This window comes from Telmatherina bonti (genome assembly GCF_933228915.1).
Source record: "Telmatherina bonti genome assembly, chromosome: 8".
Lineage (NCBI taxonomy): Eukaryota > Metazoa > Chordata > Actinopteri > Atheriniformes > Telmatherinidae > Telmatherina > Telmatherina bonti.
This window is the reverse complement of record NC_136626.1, coordinates 30,993,692-31,010,175: the sequence shown is the minus strand read 5'-3', so window position 1 is coordinate 31,010,175 and position 16,484 is coordinate 30,993,692. Positions and strand designations below refer to the sequence as shown.

General features: G+C 39.3%; 1 protein-coding gene across 1 annotated transcript in view; it reads right to left on the bottom strand.

The window, feature by feature from the left end:
* The window catches only part of scfd2 (sec1 family domain containing 2), a gene marked incomplete at its 5' end in the record, with an annotated part of 132,307 nt that extends 121,874 nt beyond the window's left edge, over positions 1-10,433 (bottom strand). Inside the window, 2 exons of the mRNA XM_079245402.1 lie at positions 9,302-9,470; positions 9,620-10,433. Of these exons, the coding sequence (XP_079101528.1) occupies positions 9,302-9,470; positions 9,620-10,433 (983 nt within the window). The remainder of the gene's footprint in view (positions 1-9,301; positions 9,471-9,619) is intronic.
* Positions 10,434-16,484: the final 6,051 nt, after the last annotated feature.

Below are 16,484 nucleotides of genomic sequence, written 5' to 3'. Positions count from 1 at the left end.
GTATGAAACAATGGAGAACTATAGTTAGCAGCTTCCCTGCAGTGTGGATGGAAGAAAAGAAAAGGGATCAGGATTGGGGAGTGAAGAAGTCATCTTCTTCCTCCTCTCATGTCTCTTGGCTATTTTACCGTTTCAGCTGAAAGTCAGCAGTGCGTACCCTTTGAAGAAGAGGGGTTGGAGGATGTAAAGAACCATCTTTGGGGTCATTTTAGCAACTTGATGAATAAATCTACACCCATCTCTTCCAAAAACAGAAACTGTGCTCTGCAGGGAGAGTCCAACCACCGGGCAGAGAGACCGCATACGAGACAGAATAGGTTATGTTATCTTAGTCTTGATGGGAACACGGAGTACAAGCTGTTCAGGTGAAAGTAATCTACTTGATTTATGTACTGAGGGTTTCAGCTGGAGAAAGTTTCTACAGTGAAAGAGGGAGCTGAGGTGGGCAGTGAATGAGACACTCTTCAGCCCACTGATACAGACGAATCTCTAAATGAGATACTTCCACTGATATGAAATTCATCTGCAAAAAGTATCAGCAGCTAGAAAAATATGGATAAAATCAGGCAGATTAAATATTAAATCACATCTCAGACTGAGAATCTGTTCCTCTGTGTGAAAGGGTAACAGGACATTCCTGAGAGAGCTTCACTATGAGTAGTTTAGTATCTTCACTCTATTTGCTGTGATAAAAGACACAACACTGACTTCCTTTCTCCCTTGAGATGAAAAACCAATTTTCCCCGTCTATAACTCTAACACTCTCTTCTAACAGGACACATTCTGACTGGATGCAGGTGATTAATTTCCCCGCAGACCAGGAACATGTGCAGAGGGAGTGCCCCTTCATGTGCACCTTTGTAAAATGTCTCACCTGGCTGGGGCAAACTCTCCACAGAGCGACAGCAGGAAAGTAGGTGAACCTTCCTAAAGCTGATCTTTTTTGTGCACACTGTAAGTAAGTATAACACTTTTCACAGACACAAAGTCACAAAGTTCTTCACAACAATAAAACACACCACATATAGGGACACACAATATAAATCCAGACCAGAAGCACCACTGGGTCTACTTGGAACTAAGATGCTTGCTCAAACAAATATGTCTTGAAGAGGTTTTTAAAGGCGTCTACTGAGTCCAGAGAGCGCCGATCCTGGGGGAGCGCATTCCAAAGACGGGGAGCAACAACTTTAAAAGATCGGTCTCCCCGGAAAGTTAGTATCAAGGTTTTATCCAATACGAAACTCTACCAGAAGCAAGTGTGGAGACTTCAACATGGGTGTGACATGGGCTCTCCTGCTGGTGCTGCTCAAAAACCTCGCAGCTGAGTTTCAGACGCGCAAAAGCTTCCTTGTTAAGGCAGGTGAAGCAGCAGTTGTAGTAGTCTCACCATGAGGACACAAATGCATGAATGATCGTCTCATAATCTTGTTTAGACACTTTGGATCTGAGCTTGGCAATAATACTCAGCTGAAAGAAGCTGTAGTGAACCCAGGAGCTGACATATGCTGCTTTTTATCACATCACTCTCCAACAGCTGAATCTAAAGCCAACTTTCTTCATAATGAAGTTGGTTTAAAAAAGACGCATAGTGCTATATGCTACAAAGAAAACTACAGCATCTGCAAAGACACAGCTTTAAAAAGAAGAGTGAAGATGCTGCAGAACAAAACACAAACACCTGGACAGAATACAGAAAAGAAAAACAAACCCATTTGCTATTGCTATCGGTAAATAATAACTTAACAAACTAACTTTTTGTTGTGGATTGAATTCACTCAGCTTGGTTCTGTTGGTAAATTCCCTGATGGCTAGGTTAATAATTAGGAAACTAATCGAAACTCAATTGTGTACTGGTGGCAATATTATTATCCTGTGATGGACTGGAAACCCATCCAGGGTGTACCCTGTTTTATGGCAGCTGGGATAGACTCCAGTCCTTTCAAGCCTCCACTGGCTTTGATTTGAATGAATGTATGAAATGTAAAGGATGGATGGATGTTGATCCTTTTAACTTCAGACAGAAAAAACTTGCAGATAAGTGAGGACTAGAACAGGATTTTACCATCGACTGTATATAAAAGATGGATGTAGCTTCCGTGACTTCACCCATTGGTTTCTAAAGAGCTGAATTGAAGCTCGGTGGGCGGTTCCTACGATCGCCATCTTGGAAGAGGCATGTGCATCGTCGCACCCGGAAAGTACATATATGGGCAAAGAGGTGGAGCTGAGAGGGGGGTCGTGAGCATCATGGTGGATGATTGACATCGAGCGAACTCTGAGCTTTCTGTAGCTAAGAGCTAACCGAGCTAACCTGGTTATGTCAGGAGCTAACCAGCTAACGGAGGTAAGTGGGCTAAATCTAAGTCACGTTGTTAATCTGCTAAAAATTGTGGTTGTTGTACGTTCTTCTGACTTGAAGCAGGAGATTGGTACCTGTCAATCAAAAGGACACGCCCCTAAATATGCCGAACTTCGAGATTAAATTACTTTAAACGAAAAAAATTTACTCCCCCCAGAGTTGTCATGAAGGTAAACCTGACCTATTAAACCTAAAATGGATTTTTGAACCCGGCTGTAAACATGTTTATTTCTGCTGTGAAGTTGGTCTTTTTAACATGGGAGTCTATGGTTTTGGAGCCAGCCCCTAGCAGATGAAGGGGAAACAGCAGTTTTATGCACTTCCGCATAGGCTTCACTTTTAACCGTCGGAGGCTCCGTTCATCTTTCATATACGGTATATCGATTTTACACTCAAGTTTTGGTGCATTTTGCAAGAACTTTGGATGATTTGCATTGTTTATTTTTCTTAAACTTCTTTAGCGGACATTTAGCTGGCTGCGATGGGTAGATTCCACATCGTCATGCCATTTCCTGACCTTTGACCAACTACTGGGAATAAAGATACACCGATCCTCTTCTTTGAGGTTTGGACACAATATCTGAAATTTGGACATCGACCGATAGAGATATTTTCCGATGCCAAATCAGTTTATATAAACATTGTTGTGATTATGGTCATTATTGCTGTTATTACTGTGTAAAGTTTCATTAGGCTGTAGAAAACCACACATCACTTTTTAATGAGAGCAACTGATAAAACTCTGTTAATCCAGATTAAATGTTTTCCACATTATTTATAAGAAAAACCTTCTAAAATAATTAAAAAAGCAATCTTTGAAGTTGCTTCATAAATTCATAAAAACAAAGTTAGTCACAATTTAAGCTGTAACAACTGCTTTTTTAACCCTTTACCTTTCACACTAAAAAAAAAAAAAAAGACCAGAGAAAAATGCTTCTCTCTGCTTTACTGTTTTGGACAAGGATAAACAGAACAAATGTTTTTTTTAGCAGATAGTTGAGACGTTGGAAAGAAGTTAATAATGCTGTAACAACAGTGAAATGTGTGAAATTTGAAACAGTAGTGTTATAACAAACACTTAGTTTGGGTTTTACCTTCCAAAACCAGTTGGTAGAGACGCTCAGACTGGTTTATTTCCACAATATTTTAAAGAAATTCATCAGAGTTGAGATTCCAACATCTTCCTTCACCTTCTTTGTGTGAGTCGAGGTGTCACATGGGATTACGACATTTCAGAAAGCCAACTTTTCCAGAATTTTCCTTAACGTTAGGAACTGACTGGCCAGAATGATGAACTGGAGCTACTTCTCTGTGGGCTAACCCCTTCAGTTTTCACCTGGTTTGCTGGATGTTTAACACTCTGCTGGAACACTTCAGCGAATAAACAATGTTTTACCTTGGCAACCTGGAAACCTTGACTCTACAAACATTTGAAGCTGTGGGTTTGCTTTTTCATGTTTCCAGACTAAAATACATCCAAATTATTGACATTCTGAATTAGGGAAGGCAGCTCCCTCTCCGTCAGACCTGCCAGTGCAGGTGCATGGGAACAACTAGAAACTGTGCATAAAACAATAAATTATATCACTTTTTATATACACAAGTTCAAACCTAAATATTCAATAAACATATCATTTGTTTGGCTTAAACTGAATAACACCGGCCACCTGAGGCCACTCTGTGGATCAATAGAATTCAGCCCGATATCTGATCTGTGAGTCACGCCGATACTGAAGCAAAGAAAAGCTGCTTTTTAAACAAATGTTTAAATGTTAAACAGCCTTATTTCTCTTAGATATGACATGTTTTCTACATGAAATGGAGTACAACACATGCCACTCTAGTCCATTAAATAGAAAGTGATAGTTTGCTCCACTCTTCTATTCTAATCGGCGATGCTGTGCTTCATACTGGTGTATTAAAACGTTCATTATGGCCTTTTCACTTTCAGCATCCACCCTTTAAAGTGGTCCTACCACAAACATTTGTCATCTGCTGCAGGTTCATGGTGGCAGTGGAACATGGAAACCCACTTACTGTAAAATAAAATATTATGAGCTTTAGTCGCGATAGGAAAAACAAAAAGCTTATGTTTGGTCTGAATCTGCATTCTGTGTTACACAGCACAACAGCTCTACATTCCCAATAACAGCAAACCTCCTGCTACATGTGACACTAATTGCAGTGCTGTATGGCAAGTCATGATATACGCTGTAATGACAGAGTAAAGTTGTGTCTGAATCCCTCCACTTGGCTGTGAGTGTCATTGTTCTACGTCTGAGAACAGAATGGGAAAACAGTCTGCCCTCTGAAAGGAACCCTCGGCATGAAACAGCAAGTTTTCCTCTTCCTGTGCTTTTCTTGGTGAAGTAAAAACAGGGCTAGCTACCCTCATCTGTCTTTCATTTGCTCTCCGGACTTTAATTTATCTCCTGCTTTTGTTAACTTTCCAAAACAGCCTCGACTCAAATCACAATGCATGGCTGCTTTATTCATGCTCATATTTCCCAGCTGAGACAGAAATAGGTGTGTTCCCTCCCCTTCGTGGTGGTGTGTGCACAGGATGTGCAGGGCAAATTTCAGGAGACTGCAGCCTTGCAGTGTTTTCACATGGCAGGGTGCGGTTGCTTTCTCCGCCTGGCACAATCTCAGCAGCCCCTGAGGCAGACCAAGAGTCCCCCTGGCCACCCGTACGCCGGTTCGCCCACACTGCACACGCTCCCACCGCAGCATCAAGGTCCGAGGCGGCGAAATGACGACTAGAAAGCAGGTTTCGGTTGGAGACTGAGGGAAAACTCTGTGCCCTCTGCCAGTGGGGTTCACATGTCTCGCTCGAGATCAAAAAGGGCTGTGAAGCCAAGCACAGCAAATTACACAGACTGGGCTGGAAGGTGCTTCACCACAAAGACACACACACACACATTTCTCCTGCCGCTTTCCACAACATCTTTTTACTCATAAGGAAAAGCACATCCTGGAACCATTTAATGGAGGAAGACGAATGCCATCGTTCAGGAGTGGAATAACAACAAAAAAAAAAGTCTCCAGAGTGAAAATGTGTGGATGTCCAATCAAACTAACACACACAAAGTCTACTTTCTCCCTGGCATAATCACCGCGACCACAGAGTGAAAGTCAGGTTGTAGGATATGGAATATTTTCAGCAGCTTATGAAAGACAATATAACAGTAATTTCAAAGTACATGTGGGGTCTCGCTGGTGGAGCTAGAGTCAACAACCACCCACAGAATGTTTAAGACACAGTAATCTAAAAAAAATATCCTGGAATTACTGAAGGATATGTATCATACAACAAGGTCTGAACTAACTCCACACCTAATACTTAAAGGTTTGAGATGGTTCACATAATTAAACCAATCAAAACATGCCGTGGTCCAGGCTAAAAATAGCTCAGAAAACCACAGGTGCATAAACATGCAGCGGGAGGGAACTCATTAGACAATCACACCACCGGGTCACACCAGCAGGGTCTACTGCTGTGAACACTTCACATCATGCAACTGGAAGAGCCCCTTTTGCAAATGTTGTGCTTTTACAGACAACTATAACATAGAAAAGCACGCTTTGCAGCCCTGTCTTCAACATTGGCTGCTACAAAGTGCGTCAGTGTTGAGCTGTGCACTTTGAGGCTGTTAAATATAGCGGTAACTCTGGTCTTTCTTGTTCTGCCTCGGCAGTACTTCAGTCTCCTAAACACCAGTGATAAGACGCAACTGGGCCATCTGCTCAGAGATAGCGCAGGCAATAACACTCCTGCTGATCCGGCTGGCCCCGATCAGACACACACAAGCACAGCCGTCGTAATCGCTCGCTCGCTCGCTGCTCTCAGCTACCCTTCACTTTGTCTGTGTGTTTGTGTTTGAGCACCTGCGAGCGCTTGCGCACGGTATCTGAATCAGTCATCTGAATGTTGTGAGATGAAGGTGTTTGAGACTCCGGTTGTGTTTGGTGAAAAGATGTGGAATGATGATTGCAAAGCTTGCTTCTGTTCAGCTAGCAGTCTCTCCTGAGAGCTCTCTGCTGAAAATGCACTCATGGCCTTTTTTCTACATCAGACAGGCAAACTTTTCTCTTTGAATCATTTTGCAAAAGTTGTGAGCCTCTTGCAGGTTCTGTCACACGGCGAGACACACCTGATCCATTGCTCAGAATCTGTTGGTTTGCTTATATAGGCTATTATGAACTGGGTTTTTTTTCCTGTCTGGAAAGCGTCTTGAGATGGCATTGCCGTGATTTGACGCTATATAAATAAAGTTGAATTGAATTGAATTGAATTGAGAACATATTATACTGTAGAGGACACATGCACTGAGGGCATCGACAGAGGATATCTGGGACGTGTGAGACTACCATGAGCTGGCGTACTGCATTTCCAATCCCAGGCCGTGTTTTCCTCCTGCAACCACATAATGCAGCAAAGCCCAAGTGGAACACATGATGTAGGACTCATTCTTGCCATGAAGACCAGCCTCACCACAGGCGCCTAAAACAGCTACCTGCAAGACCAGAGTACTAAACTCCACCAAACCCAAACCATTGCTTCCCAGTGCTAGTCTCTGCCACCCAACCCACTGAGTGAAGCAAGGTGGGCCCCTCCTATTCCTAACCCCAAGCCCAAGGCCTGGTAACTAATATCAACCTGGATAACATTTTAGAAGCTGACAAGTTGCAGACAAGAGTTTTATTCTGGGAAACTCGTGGGATCATGCAGAGCATCAATTAATCTGACCAGCATGTTTGCAATGTGGTAAGAAGCTGGATCCCCAAGAGGAAAGAGGAAGACAAGGAACATGGAAAGTCTACATAATGGGCCATCACTGGTGGAGAAGTTTAAACCCAGATCAACTTCTCCCTTTTTTCCCCTTTTACTTTAATGTGGTTTATTATTTTTATTCATAGGGTGTAAAGTTAGGCGACTTTCTTTAACACCAACAATGAGCTCTGTGAGAATGCTGGATGCATGTTTCTATAATAAGAATAGAAGTTGATGAGATTAAGTTCATATTACCCAGGAGGACCTTTAAAACCAGCTATATGATAGCAAAGTGTTTTTATGTACACTACTAGTCAAATGTTCGGACACACTTTCCTATTGGACTTATTGGGAAAGTGTGTCCAAACTTTTGACTGGTACTGTGATTTTACAGAAAACTGTCTTGGCAAACATCAAACATTTTATTCTCTAAAAGTAAAAAAAAAAAAGGATTAAGCTTCATAATTTTATTTACTGCCAAATGACAATGAGGGACAAGTCAAACATGTGTAATTAGCTTTGTGGATTATTCTGCCAAATTCTGATATCTACCCAACTTCACCCTCTTATCACTGCTGATTCCCAGTGCATCATCATTTCCAAAAACCTCTGGCAATTATGCTATGAGGCTAAAGTTCCAGATGGTTATGATTTTTACAAAAAATCCTCCACTTTTAAAGGAGCCAATAAATTCCAGAGTAGCTGCTTACCTCTGCAAGACAAAAGGACTGATTTTTACTTTTTTCACATTTAAACACTACCATAGTAATGTAGCTGAAATCTTAATAGAGCCATTTACAGATAACATGGCATGCTGACAAAATAATATAAAAATACAGTCCTACTTGTCAGTTTTTTGTGGTAAATATTGAAAGTAAAAAAAAAAAGAGAAAAATAAATTAAATAAAGAGATTTGCTATTACTGTGACTGTATTTTAATTAAGGTTAATTCTTCAATGCAAGTAATTATTATTTCAATAAACAAGAATAGTACAATTAGTCTGACATAAGTTTAATGATCATATTTATAACAAAACAATGCAAAACAAAAGAGGCATCTTTTTGTAACTGAATATTAATTAATATACACTAAAATAAAAACAACATATCTCTGTGATTTTCAGCTTTATGGACAAAAACTGCACAGCGCATATTGGACCAACTATACGTGTAATTCACATGCAGATGTGCAGCCTCTCCTACTTTCTATTTGAGTGGTAGGATAGAGCCAGATAGTTAATGACATATTTATCTGTATTTTGTTTGTTTTTTACTGGCAGTATCCACTGGACTAACACTGTTCCAGTGGGTTGGGCAAGATCTACATGTAGTTTTGTTTTTTTCTTCTGCTGCTATACTTGAGCCCAATAATGAGCCCAAATAGTTATGTGATGTTTGGCTTTAAAACTAAACTTTTTGGCCACTTAATCAGGTTCACTTTGCTCATACCAGGTTGGACCTTCTTTTTCACTCAGTACTGCCTTAATTCTTGGTGTCATAAACCCTAAAGATGTTTGGCTGTGTGTGTGTGTGTGTGTGTGTGTGTGTTAAATCCTAGTAGACCAGCAGTTTCTGAAATACTCAGACCAACAACCATGCCATGTTCAAAGTAACTTAAATCCATGACCAAGTTAACCTTGTGCACATGGCTACATGTAATGAGTTCCTACCATGTAAATGGCTGATTAGCCATTTGTTTAACAAGCAACTGAATACGTTGACCTAGTAAAGGTGAGCAGTGAGAGCAAATCACAACTTTAATTTCAACAAACATCAAAAGAAGTGAAGTGACTTGTGATAAATATATTTCTTCACTCAGGAACCAAAAATTATTAGTAATTGTTTTAACTTCATCTCAATGTTTTTGTATGAGGAAAAGAAATATTTGTTCAAAAGTTATGATGGTCAGCTCAGATTTTTGTGACAGTTGCATCATAATGACAAGAGACCTACAATGGCGGACAAAACAATAAGTCCACCTTTGTTTACCAAAGTTTCCTGTTAATTTCTAATACTTAAAAACAAATAAACATGCTTTTGTTTGGAAAACAGTGATGGTGTAATCATTTCTCTACAACTACAGTGAGCGTGTTTAATGAAAGATAAGAAGGAGCTGTAGCTGTAAGTAAACATTACATGTCTGTATAGAAATTAAATGCACTCACTGGGTCTGTGCAAGACAGCCTGGAGCCACAGTGTTCTGGGAGTGAGAGGTTTGCTGTAGACTTGTCAGTTCCAGCATGTCCACCTGCACATCAGTCACATGGCCGGGTAAAGGTTTTAGCACAGTCAGAATCTTCTCAACCAAGTTGTCGCCATGGTGACCAGCAGCCCCTGCAAATAAGCAATATTGTAATTCATAAAGCACAGTAACACATGCTGACACCTAAACTCATAAGGATTTTAGAACACTCTTAGTCTTAACAATGTTTATCCATGAGTTTATCCATGATATGATCACAGTTCTCTAACGTAGGTATCACCTGTCAGATCCATTGTCCGGTCCATAAAGATGATTGATGCTTTATTAGGCGCAGTCTTCCTACGGTTTTTTGCTTGAGGGTGATTGGCCAATTCCCCTGCGATGATTCTACTCAGTGGACCCACAGCAAAGCTCTCCTCCTTCATACCTGTAGCTTCAAACATTGAGCTCAATGCTGAAACCAGGGATTTGACTTCAATCTGCAATCCAGCAGGGAGAGCGTGAATATCTGTGTCATTAAGGCTCACAAATCTCTTCTTTTCGGGTCGTTTTGCATTTATTGAGTCCAGGTCTGGTGACAGAAGGGGAAAGAGGTGTGCAAACGCTGGCATGACGATCAGCTGCTGTGACACAGGGGCGAAGACCACAGGCACATGCATGACTTCTGAAGTGTAGTTCATGTTTCCCATCCACTCACAGAGCTTTTCTTCAAACTGCTCAAACACCGGGTTACCTTCCATTTCTGCCGTGACATTGTTGGCAAGGAGGTGTACGGAGTGAGCAACAGTGGTGATCACAACACAATACTGAAAGTGACTGAGAGATATGATGTCTCTAATGATGTCGACAGTTCTCCCCTTTAGCAAAGTGCTCACCACAAATACGGCTTTGGGCTCATTTACACCGCAGGCTTCGAAGCTTGAAAACTGCTTGACATTTCTGGCTCCAGCCTCCAATAATACAGCAGCCCCTCCGCTCCAGTGCAGAGCCTCTGCACACTTGTCATCCATGAAAACAACTGCTTTCTTTACCTTCGACAGCACCTTTTCCCACATCTGGAGAGGAAACTGTGAAAATTCCTCAACTGTAATCATGTTGGCTGTTACAACTACTATCTAAATACAATGAAACAGGAAACACATGAGGAAATGTTAGGTCGAGTCGCTGCAACAAAACAAATACACGAGTCTCTTAATGGTGACGTGGCACATGCGCAGCATAAAGACGTCACCCAAACGTTGCCATGGCAATTTTAAACCGTATTTTCTTTTAATTTTTTAAAAATTATTATTTTCTCAACTTTATTTCTTGTATTGACATTTTACAGAGAAAAAACACAAATTAAAAGAAAAAAAAGAAACAATGAACCACCGAATCAGAAAGAGGGTAGAGGTAACGCGGTCTGTCCATTCAATTTCAACAATGTCTTTGTGAGTCAAATGTGCAGTTCTTTTAGTGCTTGAAGGGTCCTTATTGCTTTTCGGTTTTTTCCACATTTTGTAATGAGTTGATATATAATTTCAGTTCTGCAAGAAAATATGGCTAATTCACTTTCACAAGTTAACAAGTAATGTTTTTACTAATTTATTTCAATTTAAAAAAAAAAAAAAAATTATTTCCATTTGGAGAAGCAGGACTCATACAATTTTAGAACTAAAACATATCAAATTAAAAACCATATTTTTGTTGTTGGTAAAATTTGCAGTTTATCACAAAAGTATAAAGACGTCGCCCAAACGTTGCCATGGCAATTTTAAACAGGCTAATTCGCTTCCACAAGTTAACATTGTTAGCTAAAAGTAATGTTTTTATTTACTTATTTATTTATTTCAGAATATTTTATATATTTATTATCATTTGTAGAAGCAGGACTCATACATTTTTTAAAAATTAAAACATGTCAAATTTTAAAAAAAATGTTGTTAAACATTTGCAGTTTATTAAATTCAAATCTTGACGGTTTTTTCTGTCTCCATGGAGATCACCTCAACTGACAGTTAAACACATTTCCTATGTACTAACAGTACTAATTAAATGGCTGATAAAAATGTCCCGGTTTTGACAAGAACAATTTTAGTAGCTACATCAAAAGTTTGACTTTCTTGTCCGTGGTCATTTAAAACAAGATTTTGCACCGAAATGTCTTTGTCAGGATCGGAAATGACGGCTGCTGCCAAGAATGAAGAGGAGGAGAGACTTTACGGATGTAGATAAGTTTAAACAGGCCTCTTTCCCCTTCAAACAAACAAACAAAAAAAGTTTATTTATGTATTTGGTCGTCTGTTATTAATCTAATCCTTTAACATGCTAAAAAAATCTTTTGAATTCTTTAGTAATACTTCAGCCTGAATTTACAACTATTTACTGTATCAAACTATCTTGTGGGTCATATTTGTGTTTTTCAGGGATATATGATCTCCAATCATATGACTTGGAGGAGAAATTTCCTTACAGGTATGTTATTTTACACAAGCACCATTTTCCTAAACATAAATGGACTGTGTTACACCAAATGTGAGACACACAACACCAGATAAAGAAATAAAATATGATTAAGAAATTAAGAAAGAATTTGGCCGTCGAGCATTCAAATTCAAAGCCCCATCAGACTGAAACAATTTACCTGTGTCAATCAGATCCATCACTTCTCAGCAAAGCTTTAAGACAGCTATATTCAGCTACGTAGAACAGCTTGCTCTTGCTTCTGATATTGTTTTATTCTCCTAAACAATTTTACTTTGAGCTATGCTGTGTAATGGTCCATCACGATTGTTATTTAAATGTGTATATCCATGGATATACTGTACTTTTCTGTTAAATGCATTTTATTTTGCTTGTACCGAGGGTTGGGTTTATGGGGGAGATTAGAGAGCGTTTGTCTAGTGTGAATGCTATGGTTATGTCATTTGTATCTGTCTGTCTGTGTTGAGGACCCCCTCAAAAATTAGATGTATCATCTCACGGGGCTATCCTCAATAAATTTCAAATGATTTCAATGTGGTTAGTTCATCCCATTTAACTGTCTCTTCAATACGCTTTCATTTCTATTCACTCTATATTACAAAATTAAATAAGAGACTGGCTATGATGGGAAGGATTCAAAATGGGCCTTTATGTGGGAATGCGCTCTACTACCTACAGCCAAATCCATTGTACTCTATAGCTGAATTATATGCCAAACTGGACTCCTGCATGGACAAATGTAACTTTAATGTTTTTGAAAAGAAGTGGGGGGTTTAACTTTAGAGACCGGTCAGAATTTAAAATAAGGCGATATCAAACAACTAAAAAAGGATTTAGTATAAAAATTAATGGAGTGAAACGCTGGAACAGACTGAATGTGGAGATGAAACAATGTCCAAACATCTTCCTTTTTAAGAAAAAATATAAACGGTATATTCAACAGGTATGGGAATGAGTAGGCTTAGTATGCTTTTGCAGGTAGCACATGGATGTGCTTGGTGGGTTATGTGGTAGTATTTAGGCACAGATGATTGTGAATTGTAGTAAATATGATGGAGTATTGTGCATTGCTATGTTCTGGATTGTGTGATCATGGATAATGTAGTCTGGGGTGATTATGTGTGAGTTAAGATCTTGTATGCCCTATATGGGTGACTAGACTAATATGCATGGTCTGATGTCTGAAGCTGTAACTATGTACTTACATGTGGATTTATGCTGTGTAGTTAGTGCGATTATATGATATGTAACATTGACAATCAGAAGAAGGGGTTGGATTTAATAAGTTTTACACTTCTTCCTCCTCCTTTTCGAACATATAGATTGTTCCCTTGTAAATTAGATTTTTTGCACCACGTGTGAACTCTTAATTTTGTTTGCTTTGTCGTTTTATATCCAAGTTTGAGTTATAATCTAATTACTGTTCGAAATAAACAAATAAACAAACAAAAAACTGCTGAGGGAAAAAAAGAAAAGAAACTTTTTTTCTTGACGTGTGTTATTCTAACTGTTAGCTGCATACACATGTGATAATTACAGGGCCAAACCTTTCTATATTAGCCAGCTACATATCACCTGCAAACATTGAGTACAAATCCAATAGGTCTTTTTGAGGTCATATGATTTTGAGTTGAAAAGTCTACATCGATGTTCGTCTCTCTGTGTGTGGCCCTGCGATGGACTGGCGAGCTGTCCAGGGTGTACCCTGCCTGTCGCCCAAAGCCGGCTGGGATAGGCTCCAGCTTCCCCGCAACCCTGAATTGGAATAAGCGGTTCGGAAAATGAATGACTGAATGAAAGTCTACATCGAATTAATGATGAGGTCTGAATACTTCCAGGCATATTTTTTGTGTTGGCAGTGTTGTAATGAAGGGTTCAGGTATAATACAGTTTTCACAGCAGAATAATGACAAAGATCATTATAGTTTCACAGTACATGTGTTGTGCAGTCAGTCATGTGGCACATTAATAAGTATTTGATGCTCATTAAATCTGCTGCCCTGAAAAATGTGTTTGAGATTTAGAAAATGCGAAGGCTCCACGCGTGGAGCATTAATGCTATCTGCAATCGGTATTTTTTAAGCCTTTAGTCTGAGAAAAAAAGAAGCATAAACTGCCAATTACAGAAAGGTATCATAACAAATTTATTTGACCTTTTTCTCTTTGTTTATTAATTGACATTGAATATAAAAGTTGGAGGACACATTTTTTGTATTTGCTGTTGACATGATGCCCGGATGGCTGAGGTTTAGAGTAGCACACAAAGAAATTTACTGTTTTCAATAAACCTACATTTATGGGATGTTTTGTATTTTCATTTGCTTCTTTATGCTGTAACCAGTACAATTCTTTTTATAATCAAATGTTATATCCAGTGCTCTTCTCAGGTTGTTTACATGTGCAAATTCAGATGCATTATTTTTTTCATATTTTTCCTTTGTTTTATGGGAAAATATCCAAGAAGATGACAGTAACAATGACACTGCCTTCTCTGCAGGTGTGCAGCTGTGCATGCAGTATGAGACAGTCACTGTTTACCATCTGTCTGCTGGCAACAAAATGATGAATTTCTAGCTTTTAATTGTGTTTTTCTCCCTGTTGGCCATAATATGAGGGACATTATTTGTCTGGAACCCATTTCTGTCAAAGCATAGCTTTGAGATGTCTTTGACTTTTTTCTTTCTTTTATAAGGTATGTGATCTATTAGTCTTTTACGTTGAGACACTTTCCTAAATTAGGCTATTAGCATCTAACCGACACCACAGTGTTTCTCCAAGACCAAATTATTGATATGATGGTGGAGATAACAGCTGTTGTAACCTGAATCTCAATATCTTGCAGCCCTGAGCTCTCACCTGTGAATCCTGAGGTTTGCTCTGAAATGGAGACATATGCAGCTGGTAAGGAGGTGTTTTGGTGAACCTTTTTATGAATGACCAAGAAAGCATGACTACTCAGTGAAACAACACAAAAACAAAAAGCAGTAAATTGATTAGTTTTCATTCTAAAACGTCCACTTCTAACATTTTCATCATTAGTTCAAATGTGCATGAGGGAAATTACACTGCAGTTTTGTTGAATGATGCATTCATGATGACAAATGTGATTTCTCTACAGAGGCTGCAGAGGGACAAGGGATGAATGTGTCAGAAACCACCAGAGGAATGAATAAAAAAAGACGTTTTTTTGATAAAAAGCTCTGGATGAGACCTGGTGAGTTGTAATTAGTAAGTATATGACTCCTCCCATCAAGTAACCTTTCCATTCACAGTGTGAATATTGATTGATTAGTTTTATTTGCAATTTTATATCTTGATTGTAGGTGCTAATATCTCAGATTACTTTAACTACGGTTTTGATGAAGAAACATGGAATGCCTACTGTAAGAAACAGACCGAACTTCTAGCATTCAGAAGACAACATGCCAAAATCACAGTAAGACAAGACATTATAGATGTGCTCTTCTTTTCTGGAAACCACAAACATAAGAACTTTATCTCCAAACATGCATCAGAACAGATGCTACTGCTCTTGTTTTAATTTAAACTACAAGTGAGCTGCGAGTAAATATGATGACTAAGAGTTGTTGTTATTCCACTCAGGCCCAGAGGATGCTGATGGAAGATGGAGAAGAAGAGCCTTGCTGTTCTTATTCTTCCTCGGACAGATCATCTATTCCCAATTCCAGGTTTGTAGGGTGTTTTCTATTAACTCTCACTACGTGTGTCCCTGATGCTCCACCATGCAGTAGACTCTATTTTGTCCTGCAGCTCAGAGCTCAGAGCCAAGAGAGGCTGGCAGCTGGTTGTTTCTGTTTGTAAGTGACACAGCAATTATCTGACTGATGCCATCTGTTTTCTGTGGTTCTAAGATGGGCTCAGCACAATAAAATTGTTCTGGCAAGAGCTGAGGCATACACAGAAATGTGTTCATTTTGTCTAAAGCTGAGGCACATTTTCATAGAAGGTTAGACACACAGACACTCTTTTACTCCTAATATATAATTCATTTGGGTTGGTTTGGCCAACAGTATCTTGTACTCATTACCAGCATTGAGCAGTGCTTTTCTTTGGCATTTCATGTAACTTTTATGTGATAACTCTGGTTACTACTTAAAAAGCTATTAATCTGTCATCTTTATTGCCGATTTTAAGTATTTCGCATCTTTATAAAAATGAAGTAGTTAATTCCTTTACAAAAGAAAAAAACCTACATGAGTATTACAAAAGTAATCATGAGGAGGAATCCAGTATTTTTTAAAAAAGAAGTTGGTATCCTACATTTTTTTTCAGCATTTTCCATAAATAATGATGATAACAATAATAGCAATTTGCATACAAATACATTTGCGTGTATTTTTGCATCCATATTGACCAGGTGCTTACGGCCTTTTCAAAACACAAGCCAGACATTTTTCCTCATTTCCTGCCATTGAGCGTAATGGTTGATGATGAAGCCCACTGGAGGCCTGACTGTCAGCCGGAGCTGACTCGCAGAACATGCCACTTAATTAACGATCCCTCCCTTGATGATGTCCTCCTCCACCGGCAAGGTTACCCTTCAGGGGAGATCATGTGAATCTGAGTGCTATGTGGTGTCACGCATCTCCCTCTGCTCGTGTGGCAGAGCCGGACTGAAGGAAAGTGTGCAGGAAGCTGTTCTGTAGCATGTTGAAAACACT